This window comes from Ailuropoda melanoleuca, chromosome 10 (genome assembly GCF_002007445.2).
Source record: "Ailuropoda melanoleuca isolate Jingjing chromosome 10, ASM200744v2, whole genome shotgun sequence".
Classification (NCBI taxonomy): domain Eukaryota; kingdom Metazoa; phylum Chordata; class Mammalia; order Carnivora; family Ursidae; genus Ailuropoda; species Ailuropoda melanoleuca.
Genome location: NC_048227.1, coordinates 56,738,213 through 56,753,193, shown reverse-complemented (window position 1 = coordinate 56,753,193; position 14,981 = coordinate 56,738,213). Strand labels below are relative to the sequence as shown.

The 14,981-nt window shown below is 41.3% G+C and overlaps 1 protein-coding gene across 2 annotated transcripts in view; it reads right to left on the bottom strand.

Moving 5' to 3' along the window:
* The window catches only part of CRYBG1 (crystallin beta-gamma domain containing 1), a 190,842-nt gene that overhangs the window by 11,323 nt on the left and 164,538 nt on the right, over positions 1 to 14,981 (bottom strand). For both annotated transcript variants that reach the window (XM_034670916.1, XM_011232658.3), the window contains 8 exons: positions 13,912 to 14,038; positions 11,419 to 11,454; positions 10,486 to 10,640; positions 9,185 to 9,311; positions 8,949 to 9,094; positions 2,286 to 2,412; positions 2,049 to 2,081; positions 1,003 to 1,115 (listed from right to left, as the gene is read on the bottom strand). In XM_034670916.1, coding sequence (XP_034526807.1) covers positions 1,003 to 1,115; positions 2,049 to 2,081; positions 2,286 to 2,412; positions 8,949 to 9,094; positions 9,185 to 9,311; positions 10,486 to 10,640; positions 11,419 to 11,454; positions 13,912 to 14,038 — 864 coding nt within the window. The remainder of the gene's footprint in view (positions 1 to 1,002; positions 1,116 to 2,048; positions 2,082 to 2,285; positions 2,413 to 8,948; positions 9,095 to 9,184; positions 9,312 to 10,485; positions 10,641 to 11,418; positions 11,455 to 13,911; positions 14,039 to 14,981) is intronic.

Sequence of the window (14,981 nt, the reverse complement as noted above, 5' to 3'; positions counted from 1 at the left end):
TAATCCAACAAATGCTTATTGAGGACTAATTGTGTGTCAGGTACTTTCCCATTGCTGGGGACGGAAGCAAGGACAAAACGAAATCCCTGCTATCAATAAAGTTTATACTGTAGTGAGCTGAGACAGATGATGAATGAAAAACAAAAGTACGTATCTGGTCCTACTAAGTGCAGCAGGGCCAAGGATAAAGAGGAACTGGGACAGAGACGGAGGTGTGTGCTAATACGCTGTGGAATTTTACCGTACATCTCTGCACTTGAATGCAAAGCCAGTGCAGTTTCCACTGTGCAATGCTAAATGATAGGATCGTGCTGTTTAGACCATAAAGAACTATACAATTAAAGGCACCATTACTATTATTATTATTATTATTATTATTAGACGTAATTCCTCATCACCTGCACAGGTGGCTCCCAGGGTGTCCTGACCAACTTTCCCTGACCTTGGACTCCCCTCCTTCTAAAGCTTTTTTAAGACTGTTTTCAGCCCAGCACTTTGAGCTCCTTGCCTTTCCCTTCTTGTGTTTTCTACGGCATCCATCTAAACTCCTGTGCTCAGGGGGAGCCTTCACGACCTGATCCCGTTCTCTCTCCCCAGCTCTAGGGCGGCGTGCTCCCTGATCACATACAGACCAGCCCCACGCCAGCCGTGCACTGCCTGACATGCAGAATGCCTATCTTACTCTGATCTACCTGTTGTAAAAAAAAAAAAATCTACCTTGGGAGGTGCCTTAGAGATTATCTGGAGTCCTGCTGCAGGTGACAGGACAGGCTAGAGAGTAGAGAACCTTGTCTGAATCACACTGTACATGGCATGGTGATCCCATGTCCTCTGATGTCCGGCGCTCAGAGACTGCAAGGTACGGTTTTGTACCGACACGGTCTTGTATCGTTGGGTGGTTTCGTAGAATGCCAAGCACCAAGGTGTCACCGAATACTTGCCGATACGTGAATTCTACCCCCTCCCCACTGTTAGGCTCTGCCAGTCCACTGCTGGACTTACCTGCCTCCTAAAACTCTGCACGACTTGGTAGAAAACGAATCATCAATTTGACTTGTTGTTTCTTCAAAACCTTGGCTGTGACCTTGAAACTGTGGTTCTGAAAACAACCGAATCTTCAAAAAAGTAAACAGAAATACGTCAGATTATTTTCCTAAACACGTTAACCCATTCAGCCTTTGAAACGATGCAAACATGGCCTGTTAACTCTTGTTAAGATAAACTGCTATGAATTTTATAAATCCTTTAATTTTCTACTTCTACATTAAGGATCAATTAGAAATACTTTGGCTGCACCATTCAGGCTTATTTAATTCAGAGACATCAAAGGACAATCCAACAATAGAGGCGGGTTTCTATAGAACACCCTGTCACAACAAGCTGTGAGGCATTTGAAAGCTTTATTGTGGCCAAAAGTAATTGTTCATCAGTTCTAACATTTACAAGAAACTGCATTTTGGAAACATAGTATAGTTTTCCTCCCTCTCAATGGAAGATACTTGCTGACTTATTAGACTCTTGTGTATGCCAATAAAGGAGGCTACAGGGGTGTTTGTGCCTCTGTAATTAGGGCTGTCTGAACTCTGAACACTTCCATTAAAAAGCCTAAATAACAAATGTAACACTTCAGTTGATGCAGACAGTCAGCATTCAAAGGCTTGAGTGAGAGACCATATAAAAGAGACCATATAAAAAAGTGTTTGTCTGATGCAGACACAGCAAATATGAAAATTCATTTTACTGTTTATCATAATAACTGTATTGTTTGAGATAGTAATCTTAGTGTATTAATGTAAACTGATCTGGTATAATGATAATCAAATTTAACTTTATATAGTAAGAGCATTTTATAAGAAATATTTAGATATGGGTAAGTGCTATCAAGCATTTATAAAGGAAACCTAAATCTAATTTTAAAACACAATTATGCTTTCAGGTATAAAACTTGGTAAAACAAGATGTCCCAAATATCTCACATTTTACACATAAGATCAGCTTTTCAATGGAAGCCCCTAATTATAAAAAAAATAGATTATTTTTTAAGTTACCTGATTTCGTCTCCTTGGGCCAGTGAAAGAATCCTAAAATTTTTTAAAGGGAATAAAGAAGGAAATGAGTAGAGCAGACATCTCGAAAAAGCTTTTCCTTCCAGATCATTAGCAATTACTGTTAAAAATAATCTCAGAATAGTTTCTATAGTGTTACGTATTACATGAACCAGAAGTACACATTAAGGAAATCCAGAATTCAGTTAACTATTCTCATATAAAAGTATAACTCCTTACCAAACATATGGGTTGAACAGAAGAGATCTTACAATTTTTGCCTCCCCAGTCCTCAAAACTGGTATAGAAGCCTTTATCCAGTATATATTGTTCTCCTGTGAAGTCAGGATTCTCATAGGCTACCCATCTAAAGAAACAAAAACACTGACTTGTTATAGTTCAAGTTTACATATATAATAAAACTATCAAACCCACTTAAATATGTATCATAAGAAATGTCCATTTGTTTTAATAATCAGTAATCTTAATTTTTCTGATTCGCTATTAGTCTTTTGGGAGATTTGTCCATATGACAAATAAAAGTGACAAGTGAAAGAATATCTTTACCTGAACCTTTTGGTGTTCTCACTTATCAAATCCTATTCCCTGAGAAAGCATCAATGGGTAGTCTGTATTTCTTTCTAATTCTATTCTAAGGAAACAACCTGGACTTCCAAGAAGTACCTGTAAAGTTCTCTTAGTAAGCAAGCAAGAGTTCTTTTTGTTATCAACATTAATACTTTTCCAGAATGATTACAAGAAACTATGTCTCTATTACACAACAAACCACATTGGGGAAAAAGAAGCTGATAGAAGAAATGCTTAAAAAAAAAAAACAGCTAGGGCAAAACAGCATGTACTAAGGTCTAGAGATGTGACAGACTCCGGTGTATTGGGAAACCATAAGAAACTGGGCATTACTGGAGAAAAGGAGACACTGTGAATGGGGGAGGGAGTGAGGCTGGAAGGGAGGAAAGGATCAGAGGCAGAACGGAAGTATGATACCTCTTTTACAAATCACAGTAATTTTACTCTTTGGGTGAAAAACACATTCTTCAGGTTGGCAGGTATACACAGAGAGATAAGAACTCTCACGCTGTGTGCAGGAAATTCAAACCCAGGGAAGTAGTGAAATACCTGAGTTTAAATATTATTTGAAATAATGATGATTAATAATTATGCTATCTTGATGTTCTGTGTAATCATCTTTATGTATAATACAAAGTTCAAGAGCTGGGTATCTTTATAAATATATTGCTCTCCTTTTTGCAAGGTCATCACAACAGTGCAAGAATTATTTGGGTTATAAGTTTTCATATGCAAACAGTTATGATTTTAACCAAGTTGATTGTAAAACAAAATTCTCCGTATCCTGAGTGGATTTATGTCCATTGGCATAAAAAAATTCCTCCAAATTTACCATTAAAAAACAAGCAAAAAATACAGCTAAATAACTAAAATTTTATTTGGAACAGGATTTCCGATGTGACGTGACTAATGTAGAGTCAGCAACATGGAACAAACACTCAGAAATACTAAGATCTCTTCTGGGATGCCTTCTTTTGTCACCTTTCAAGTGAGCTACACTCAAAGGATAATCAACAAAACCAACTTATTGATGCTACTTCCTAGCTAAGGATAGCCTTTGAAAGTTCTTCAGTTCTTTTGTATTCATTCAAGAGATAACTCAGCGTCTCCTCCTGAGTTAATTTGCTGCTCTTCCTGATCGACTCACAGCTGGAAGGAATAATGCCTATGTGCCTGTAGATAAACTCAGAACTTTCCAAAATGCTTTCACATCTATGACCCCTTTAATCTAGACAGGTACAGGTTTTCCCATTTTATAGAAAGGAAAACCTAAAGACACAGGAAAGTTCATTCATTGATTCTTTCAACGAACATCGACTGGCCATTTACCGCGTGCCAGGAACTGAAGGGCAATGCAAGGATGAAAACGATGATCCTTGCCCTTGAATTTACAGATGGCTGAGAAGCAGCACGTGCAATTATTTGTTGCACGAGCAATATACTCTATTTCCCTGTTTGTTCTGAATGGGAAGTGACTTGTCCGGGATGACACAGTTGATTACTTAGTGGCCAAGGATGGCCGAGCCCCTGCCTGAGTCTCCCTAGGCTCCCCACGCGCCATCATGACCCGAGCTGCCACTTGCCTTGTCAAGTCTCCTTTCGTTTACTCTTCCATTCAGCTGTACTTAAAGCAGTCCACACACTGCATAACTCGAACAGATTCTGATTTTACTGTCAAAAGGGCTTGACTTGAGACAAAAACTCAAATGCAGTCACTATTAGGAAATGAACAGCAATCAAGGAGAAAAAGACCACCACAAAAATCTCCAGGGTCAAGTAGCTTAGGACAGCTGATGTCAGTGTGTGCCCTTCTGGCCACCTAAACAGAGAAACTGCTAGAAGACCAGCCAGTCTATTTCAGAAAATACTGCTCCCCCGCCTCAGAACCTCAGCAGCAATTTTTAAAACCTATTCTTTGGGGCGCCTGGGTGGCTCAGTCATTAAGCGTCTGCCTTCGGCTCAGGTCGTGATCCTGGCATTCTGGGATCGAGCCCCACATCAGGCTCCTCCGCTGGGAGCCTGCTTCTTCCTCTCCCACTCCCCCTGCTTGCATTCCCTCTCTCGCTGGCTCTCTCTCTGTCAAATAAATAATATCTTAAAAAAAAAAACCTATTTACCATTGTAAGGTCAGGAATTAGGAGACCTAGTTCCAGCTATGGTCATGACATTAACTTCCAGATAATTTTGAAGGGGTCGCTTAACCTTTGTGAAAGATCATATTTTCATTTATAGGTAAGGGGTTGCCCAGGATCCCAGTGCTGATAACGCGTCAGGCTATACAGAGCCTGAGAGCCTTTGGCTTATGGAGAGAAGTGACAGCCAAGCGACAGCATGGAATTTATGTGGGGGGGGGGCAGTATCTGTACAGCAAGAATATCTACTCTACGAAAACCAGGACTTTAAAAAAAAAAAAGGAAAGAAAGAAAGAAAAAGAGGTTAAGCCATATTATTAAAAAGTATTCCTAGCAGTCTCTGCAACTGTAACAAGTTAAAGGAGAGCAGAGGATTAAAAGGCCTTTTTGCTTGATCGACTTCAGGGTTTGGAGGGAAAAAGCTGTGAATGGGGAGAGATGGACCACAGGAGAAGGCAACTGAGTGAGCCTTGGAGGAAGCTTTACTGAGCACTTTTTTTTTTTTAATAACAAGTGAGAATACTCTATTTCCCTATAAAACTAAATCAATTGTAAGGAAATACCCAATACCACATAAACCTATCAAATTCAGGAGGTTCAAACAAACAAACCACTTATTAAGATGTTACTTGAATCGACAGTAGTGCTGTTTTCCTTCCGAGATCCAGCCCCAGATGAATCACCCATGAATATGAGGGTAAAAATAAAACCCCAAAATGCAGATCTGAGATTCTCCAATCTATCAATAACTCATACTTGAATAAGAAGAAAATCCCTTACTGTCCTTGTTTCAACATATTCTGTACACATGAATCAACATTTCCCTGTTTGTAAGGTTGGAGGGGGTGGTGGGGCGAGAGCGTACGAGTACTGGTGGCAGGTCCCAGCCTGCAGGGATCACCACTCAGAACTTATGGGCGGCAGGGCAAACCGGCCCTTCCATGGAAGAGAAAAGGAAAAAAATTAAAACGATGGCACTTTAAATTTTTTTAGCTGCATTCTAGAAATATTTCCTTTTGTTCTTAGTTTTAAAAAGACTAGCCCAGTTTCCACTATGTGAACAAGAGCATAGCACAGACTTGAAATTGCTTCGTAGAGCTGGGAGAGGGAGTTTCTTCTGATGTTGCGGTAAGAAACGGAACGCAGTTCCCAGCACCTCCATGGTTGGATTCGTGAGCATCCTTCCTGAAGGCTGGCCTCTGTTTCTGAGCTAAAAATGAGTTTACCTCCCAGGGAATTTATTACCCATGTGATAGTGAACCCTCTGGGAGACACCCAGAACAGGAATCACAAAAAAGTTTTCTGAAAAGTTTGTGTGTTCCATACTGAGAAATGAAGAACCAAACTACAATTCTTATTTACCAAGAAGAAAAAAGTCATTAAGATCATTTTTCCTTTAAACTTTTAAAAACAAACAGGCTAGTCTTCCTCCCTAGTGTTGGCACATCTCCATCTACGAACCTCACAAGGCCCAGGTCCAATGCCACCCCTTCGGCCAAAGTCTTCCCTGTGTACAAACTGGAAATTAATCTCTCTCTGCTCAGTAGATTCTGGAGCACTTAATCTCTAGGTTTTTTGCAGCAATGATTACGTTTTATACAAATACTGTAACTTCTGTGAGGACATAATATAATGCTTTGCAAGTAACAGACCTCAATATTTTTGTCAGATAACCAACTAAATGAACTATGAGGAAGCAGCTGGCCCTGGTAAATACAGAAGCCCTTCCACAACCACAGAATTTAAAAGGAAGTGGTGTGTGTGTGTGTGGGGGGGGTGATGTGTGCACACCTCCCTTCAACTTCCCCCAATACCACAACTCAACTGCTATCACCAGAAAAAAATTTCCTAAGCCAGGAAATACAACTAGAAATGACTAAAAATAGAAACTATAAAAGCAACATTTTGTAAAGGAAACTAATTTCAAGTAAACAAAGGCTGGGTTAAAAAAAAAAAAAAAAGACCGTCTCTGGGCGTGATTCTACCTGTGCTAACAGCATAATCTACACAAATGCCCTAGGGGAATTCTACCCAGCATCCTTTTGCTTCTTCTGCTAGGATGCATGACTGGACTCTGACTAATGGAACAAACACACCTGGTGAGTACCAAAATGTACAACTGTTTTTCGAGACTGAACTATTTTCCTTCTAAGTAATTAACTTTAAAGGCAATCTAAAATAAAATACTATAGGGCCACAGCAACATTTCACATGACACATGACTCCTGCCATACCATACCTTTTGTCTATGGCAGACTGTAAAATGTTAAGGCGCCATAGCAGGACCCAGTAGAAGGCATTTCCTGCTAAGAATGAAGACCCAGAAGTCCCGGATGTCACCCTGCCAAGATGGTACCACAAGCAACAACCTATACAAGGATTTGGTGAAGGTGACTAACAGCAAAAGCACATTACATGGTAGACACATCTCAGATATCCAGGGATCCTACGGGAGGCTTCATGAAATATGGTAGAACTGAGGTTAGAATGATCCAAATAGCCTATGTTACCCATGACATAAAAAAACCTAACATCAAACACTTTTGACAGAACTCATGTCAAATAATTTCATGTAACTATTTAAGAATACTCTCACTTTAAACAAATTATAACTGGCGTCAACCTGGATCATAAGAATAATTGTGTAACTTCTTTTAATAGACACCTGTTTTGCCCATTCGATATCTGTCCCCATTCTTTCTGCCATTCCTGGGGTAACAACTCACCCCAATCATATATAAGTGGATCCCGTGGGACTGACCCTACCCTGCTCCAGGACTGGCCACATCACGCAGGCACCATCATCTCCTTGACTATGGAGATTGGTTCAGGCAGGCACACATGACGCAAGCTGAGAGAATCAGAGTCAAACCTGGAACTGTTGTGGGAAAGAGAAGCTCTTTCCACTGGACACAGAACAAAAAGCAGATGGTGCTGTCTCAGGCCACCAGATGGAAGTGGCCTGCCTAAAACCAAGTCAGCACAGGAAACGAGCCCATCAGGAGGCAGAGAGCAAGTTCTAATGACAGTGTCTAAACCCGATATCCAGCCATGACTGGAAGCAAAAATCTTTCCAGGACTTTTAGGTAATACAGTCTGATAAATTCCACTCTTGCAGTCGTGTGCGTCGCAAAGAATCTTGACTGATCATCTTTCAACAAAAGCTGACATTAGCATTAATATAGCATTCAATTGCTAAGTCCAGGTACAGTGAAACAATTATGGCAAAATAATAGTGAAGAAATAAAATAGAGCAGATGTAGGATGTAGGGGTTCAGGGCAGGCCACCCCAAAAAGGACCACAATGGCTATCAATTATTTCAAAGTAAAGTTACTTAAGAAACGGCCATGCACAAAGGACTCTCAGACCCTCCTCTGCCTCCCTGAAAACAGGAAGTAAATCTCCCATGTGAAAGGTACCCTCCCTGTACCAGGAGGTAGAGACATACCCTCATCACCAAAGACAGAGAATTTAGAGCTGAGAAGGCTGTACAAACAGACCTTGTTACTTTTTACTAATTTATTACATTAGCCCAAATTCTGTTTAGAATTCCTAACTAACTGAAGCTTCCAAACAAGTTTTATCCTGTCAATTTCTAACAAATGTACTTTCTGTCTAAAATATATAAAAACTGCCTACCTTGGTTATTTCTTTGGGTCTCAATTTCATTATTAGACCTCCATAAGCATGTAATTAACTTTGATGCCTTTTTTCCTCTTGTTAATCTATGTCAATTTAATTCTCAGACCAGCTAGAAGAAGCTTGATGGGTAAAAGAAAGCCCTGCAAGGAGTACAGGAAAATCGAATGGGACTTTATCTCAACCTCAGTTTTCTAATTTTTCATTTGATTCCTATCATAAGAAATCCAGGAGATCTTTCCATGCAGAATAAGAGAAGTGGATCTGTGGGTTTTTTTCATGGAACCCCAAAGTCTACTGCAATATTATATTGCACATGAAAAAAAAAAGATTATATGAGAAGGATTTTAAAAAGCAGTTTTGAAAATATTGTGGCAGTACCTATTAAATGACTGATTTAATGTTTAGTTATTGATAGGCTTATTTATTGAGTGCCTGCCTACTCTGTGTCAGAGACACTTAATTTAATACAACCCAAGGTAAAAGTGTTTAAAATCCCAACTGGGAAAAAAAAAAAAATCCCGACTGGGTCATTTCACTTACACTCCACTCAGTACATTAATAGACTGTGTCTTCAATCCATATCCGGTCTCCTTTAAGTTAGCAACAATTCCTAATACGTCAATACTGGAACCTTTGGATCCAAAGTTTTTTTCACTGTACATTATCATATGAGCATTTGAAAAATCCTATTTAGAAAAAAAAATCAAAATTCAAAGGCTAGCCATTTATTATTCAAAAAAGATCAAGTATTAGCTATTAGCTTTTCTTTAACTTACACCTAATATAGGTCGTAAAGACTGAAGTTCTCCATTGTAACCTCCCCAATCTTTCCAGTCCTTGTACTCTCCTTCTTCAAGCAAATACTGATGACCTGTAAATCCAGGCTTCTCATAAGCAACCCAACTGCAACGGGGAAAAAAAAAAAAACCATGAAGGAATAATAGTTTTCATCAGTGCTAAAATTTTTCCCATGTGTTTATCAGTTTCATTAACAAATACTAATAGTTATGAAGCTAGACACAGACTTCATGTGCTGTGACTATTGGAATTCTTCTCTAAAATTTAAGAGACTGGAGCGCCTGGGTGGCTCAGTCGTTAAGCGTCTGCCTTCGGCTCAGGGCGTGATCCCGGCATTCTGGGATTGAGCCCCACATCGGGCTCCTCTGCTGGAAGCCTGCTTCTTCCTCTCCCACTCCCCCTGCTTGTGTTCCCTTTCTCGCTGGCTGTCTCTATCTCTGTCAAATAAATAAATAAAATCTTAAAAAAAAATTTAAAAAAAATAAAATTTAAGAGACTAATAGAATGGCCCCCTAAAGAACTACCTAAGAAATACACATCAATATTCTGTAAAGAAGTAGAGTGGGAGTGTGGAGGAGAGTGTGAGTGTGAGTGTGAGTGTGAGTGTGTGTGTGTGTGTGTTTAATAAGAATGGACTCAAAAGAACTTCAGCAGGGGCGCCTGGGTGGCTCAGTCAGTTAAGCATCTGACTTGATTTCGGCTCCGGTCCTGAGCTCAGGGTTTGGGGATCAAGCCCTGCATTGGGCTCCATGCTCCGTGAGGAGTCTGCTGGAGATTCTTTCTCTCTTTCTCTCTCCCTCACTCTCTTCCCCCTGCTAGCCCCCTCCACTCACATGTGCGCTCTCTCTCAAATAAATAAATGTTTAAAAAAAAAAAAGAACTTCAGCAAATAAAACTGGATAAACTTTCTTCTATGAGTAATTCAAATTTTTTTTTGCCTATTTACAAGACCATTTTCAGTGTATACTTCTGAAGGAAATATGTAAGATCTATAAAGTGTAAAACATAGAGATAGAAAGAAAACATATTAACAAATAAGATGTCAATCTGATCAGTGTGGGTCAATTTATTAGCCTTGCTCAGCTGACTGGCCCCAAACCAGCCCCTCGAACCACTGTCTCAAATCCAGGTCACAGTTGGCTGAGCATACATTTGAAATTCACTCTACTGTACTGTCTGGAATGGTTTTTTGGTGGTGGTGGTAAGAGGGGGGAAACGTCTGTATTACTTTATTAAAGGGATAAAAACGAAACTCCTCCGGTTACTCCCATCTACTTACATTCCTCTCAGAACTTTCATGGAGCCCACGGACGTAAAAGGCAAACTGTCATCTGTCGTTTCTTCTGTTTCTCCTGCTTCTGCGATAAAACTACACATTTCTGTTTCTAGTTCCATACATTTTCCTTCAAAGAAAGGCTTTTCATAAATAACTACCTACAATAGAAATGAGATAGACCAGTAATTGTAAGAAGTTAAATACCTCAACAGCTAAATGTTAAATCAGTCACTTAATATCAGTCCTAGGACACACAACTTTCGGATCATATTTTTTAAATTAAATAGCAGGATCTTATTTTAAAACTCAGATTTTTTTATCCTGATGTGGTGCAGCCCAAAGCCAGGTTCCAAAGACAGTTTATAAAAAATTGTTTTTAAAAAATTGGTTTTTGTTCAATGCCTAGAACTGGTATTTACAATTTTGCTTAGGACGAACTAAGGTACCAGAGGATCCTAAGTTGCTTTAAAAAATGAAATACAGGGGTGCCTGACTGGATTCGTTGGTAGAGCACGCAACTCTTGACCTCAGGGTCACGAGTTCAAGCCCCACACTGGGCGTGGAGCCTACTTAAAAAAAAAAAAAAGAAAGAAACATAAATGTGTCTTAATGTGCAAAGTAGAAATAGCAGAAAGGGAGATCTTGTCTTGAGAACTCCGTTTTTTCCTAGCTAACTGGCAAGCAGCAACAGGCCCCGCAATTAGTAAATACAACCACAAATTACAAACTTAATACAACGATGAACCTTTTAAGCCACGGCTACACATACTGGGCAGGCTTCCTAATCCCTTAGCATCATTGTCCAGTCTAAGGGAAGGCAAGTGTCAGTTGGGATGACTTCCTTTAGCTGCAGTTATGTGTCATGGTGATGTGTAAAACCACATTATCTTCATGGGGATGGAATGAGAATAAAATTTTTAAAATAAACATTTTTACCTTTGGATCTGTAGGGAATTCAACTTTACGTCCACCCTGAAAAGAAAAATAATATAGTAAGAAACACGGCTCTTCATGGATATTGCCACTTTATATGACCCATGGGAGCTGCTGGTCAGCGAGCGAACCTCCCAGAGTGGTGCCTCTGGTTAAAGTGAGGTCGCAACAGTTGGGAAGACACAGCGATGCAGGTGAAGAATGAGGATACCGTGTAGCACAGGTGGCCCGTGAGCGGAATATGCATGGTACGTGTGTTTTTTGACCCAATAAGCAGTGTTGTTTTTAATTCAGAAAATGTCTCCCAAAGATGCCTCTCTCTCATTTCCCTTAAAAAGCAGTCCTAAGATCGGACGTCTCTGGAAGCAAGTTCTCAGAGGCAGCAGACTTCCCCTTGTGCACTTGCCACCTCTCTGCTGGGCTCAGGCTGCAGCTGGGACTTGCACCGGGTTGGCCTGTCTCCACTAGTGTCTCAGGTCAACTCCCTGCCACCCTCACTCCTGTCTGTTTGCTGCCCAGCCCCTGGAGGCACTGGATTTTGCAACCCGTGGCTTACAAAACCGTTGAGTTCAGACAAGTTCACAATATGATCTGGAGGACTCTTGAAATCACCAGAAGAGCTGCTGGAGAGAATTTAAACTAGCCCCAAGGATGGGTCTTTATTACTTTCATAATAAAGTTTTTGTAAATCACCAAAAAACTCACTAAAAAGAAGCCATACAAAAAAGTATTACTACACAGAAATAATAAATGGGGTCACAGCTAAAATCGGCAGCGGGAAAGTCAGGAGAATGTTTTCCGCCAATATGGAACAGCTTTTTTTTTTAAGTGTAGCCAGAGGTGCTCAAATGTACCAAATGAACTGTAATTATAAAGGAATGTTGCTGATTTTATCAACAAACCAGAGCTTAAACAACCGAGTGCAGGAGCCCCCCATTATCTGCATCTCACTTTCCAGTTTCTCACCTGCGCTCACTCACAGTCTGGAAGCAGCCGTCCTCCTCCCGACAGACCATCAGGTCAAAAGTAGCCTAAGGCCACCTCCCAACACCCACGGCCCCCACCTCGCTTCACCTCGTCAGCCAGGCGCTTTATCCCCTCGCCCCCTTCCCAAGAGGGGCGAGTACAGTAGGGCAGATATTCTGAGAGAGAGGGGAGGGACCACATTCACGGGGCTTCGACGACAGTGTATGGTTATACTTGTTCTATTTTATTATTAGTTCCTGTTCATCTTTACTGTGCCTAATTTATAAACTAGATTATAATAAATTTATAATTTATAAATTAAACTTTGTCATATACATAGAGGAAAAAGACAACACTATATATAAGGTTTGGTGCCATCCATGATTTCAGGCCCCCGCTGGGGGTCTTGGAAGGCATCCTCTGTGGTGGGGGTGGGGGGTGGGGCTTCTACTAAGTACCCTTTTTCAGTGCCATTAACTTCACAGTTTTCTAAATTATTTGAAACAACCTTCAAAACCTGGGACAATTCTTTCATACATTTACAAAACTAACTGAACTTTGTTCTTTGAAAGTAAATTTTAGAAACAAATCATTTACAATGAAAAAGTCATTTATAATGCAAATGAGCTTTGCATGAAGACTGGAGGTAAGTAAACCACAGGCTTTGGCAGGAGAGGTAAAATTAAGATAAAAATTATCTCCATGACTTTCTAATTTGTTTCAACCTGACTCTAGAAAACAACCGCAAAGCCCAATTCAAAAACACGTTTGTAAGGAGAGCTTCACTCATGCCGCGGGGATTTAGCGAGCCCCTCCTACCATGGAGCATGCCCCGTGCTCCACGTAGCATGCGGAGCAGCCCGGCTCCTCCCAGGGCTTGGAGTTCAGCAGAAGAGACAGGAGGAACAAGACAAAAGACAGAGGTAGGGCGGAAGAAGCAACGGGCTCCTTTCTAAGGCAGATGCTAGGGAGGACAATATTCACACAGTCAGCCCCAGGGCCCCCAAAGCTGCCCCCAACCCTAGCCTCTGGTCGCTCCAGCTGGGCGGGTACCCACCTCCCTGGCCCTTCCCCAGCTCCGCCCGGGCTCACACAGCACACTCCCTGACATCTCCATCTAACACGGTCCTGCTTGCTTTTTAAGACCCAACTTGATTTAGCATGAAGCTCTCCTAATCATCCCGCATCTCGTGGACTTCATCTGTCCTTCCTGCTTTTCCACAAAGGTTTAGTTCTTCACTGTCTTCACTTCTTACACCTGCCCTGGGCTGCAGCTCTGTGAACACACGTGCGGCTCTGCAAGACCGAGAACGCCTCGAAGGCAGACAACGTGGGCTTATCCACCTTCTTTTCCATCTAGGGTGTTCAGAAGTTATCCTATTATTTCTGTCTAGCAAGAGGTTCCCTCTACTACAGATTTGTGGTTTTAAAAGTCTGTTTTATTGCTTCAAAGTCACAGCCTGTGAACTATCAATGTCAAGCTGCCAGAGAATCAGACTCCAAGAACATTTTGTTAGGTTTCATTGTTACCATTTTCAGAGGCCGCATGGATCCAATGTACGCTGCTTCTGTGTCCCAGAAGGATAAGTCCGGGTATTCACCAGGTTCCAGGACAAAAGGCACACCCTGAAATCCAGGTTCTTCATAAATCAGCCACCTAAATAAGCACCAAGGAAGAAAAGAGAGGACGCAGCATTTACTTCTGCAGCACACGGGACCCCACTGAGAAGAAGAAACGAAGGGGAATACGTGCGTGTGGACCACGTACGGTTACACTCAGACATTAGAGCAACGTTAGATTCAAGGAGGAATATGCCCTTATATGCTCTCTTCTTGATCTTTTCCTTGTCTCCTTGTGCCTTTGTCCACTTATTTCAACTTAATGAATTGCCTCAAAGCGTAAATGTCTCTATCACTTCAAGAGAGGCAGTCATTTTGTAGCACTGTATGTATTGAGAGAGGCCCGAGCTAGGAAACGCAAGCTTTGTTTTTAAAAGGCAACATCTCACTTGTAACCAAAGAATCAGATGTTCCACCTACTCATTTGTCACGGTGCCCAAAACTAATAACAGGTAACATCTACCTCGAGTTTACAAGGAATGCCACCTGGAATTTGATCCAATCCATACAACAGTGCTATGAGGAAGGACCGCTACTGTCCCCATTTTACAGATGAGGTTAAGTAAATTGCCAGGGCCACACAGCTGCGAGTACCAGGTGCAGGGCTGAGCCGCGCTGACTGCAGAGCCAGCCTCCTAATCATTTTTCGGCAGCAGTTTTTCTCATTCCAGAAAGTGCACATAATTTACGCTTTTTACGACGACTCAGGATCGTTACTGTGAGCATGACCATGCACAGTGGTGTCCTGGGGGCTTTGAGAGTCTGTAAGGCTTCTTGTTCCCAGGCTCAAAAGCTTTTTGAGTCCTTGGATCTGATTTTTATGGCTTTTCAGAACCACACCCTTTTATCAGGCGTGTCAGCTGTCACTTCTGCGGCGGTCAGAGAAGCAGCAGCCCCACCCTCCCTTCGCGTGCTACAAACCAGAAAACCAGAAAACCATGCCTGTTAGAGCTGCTTCTGCACACTGCAGTCTTGTCACT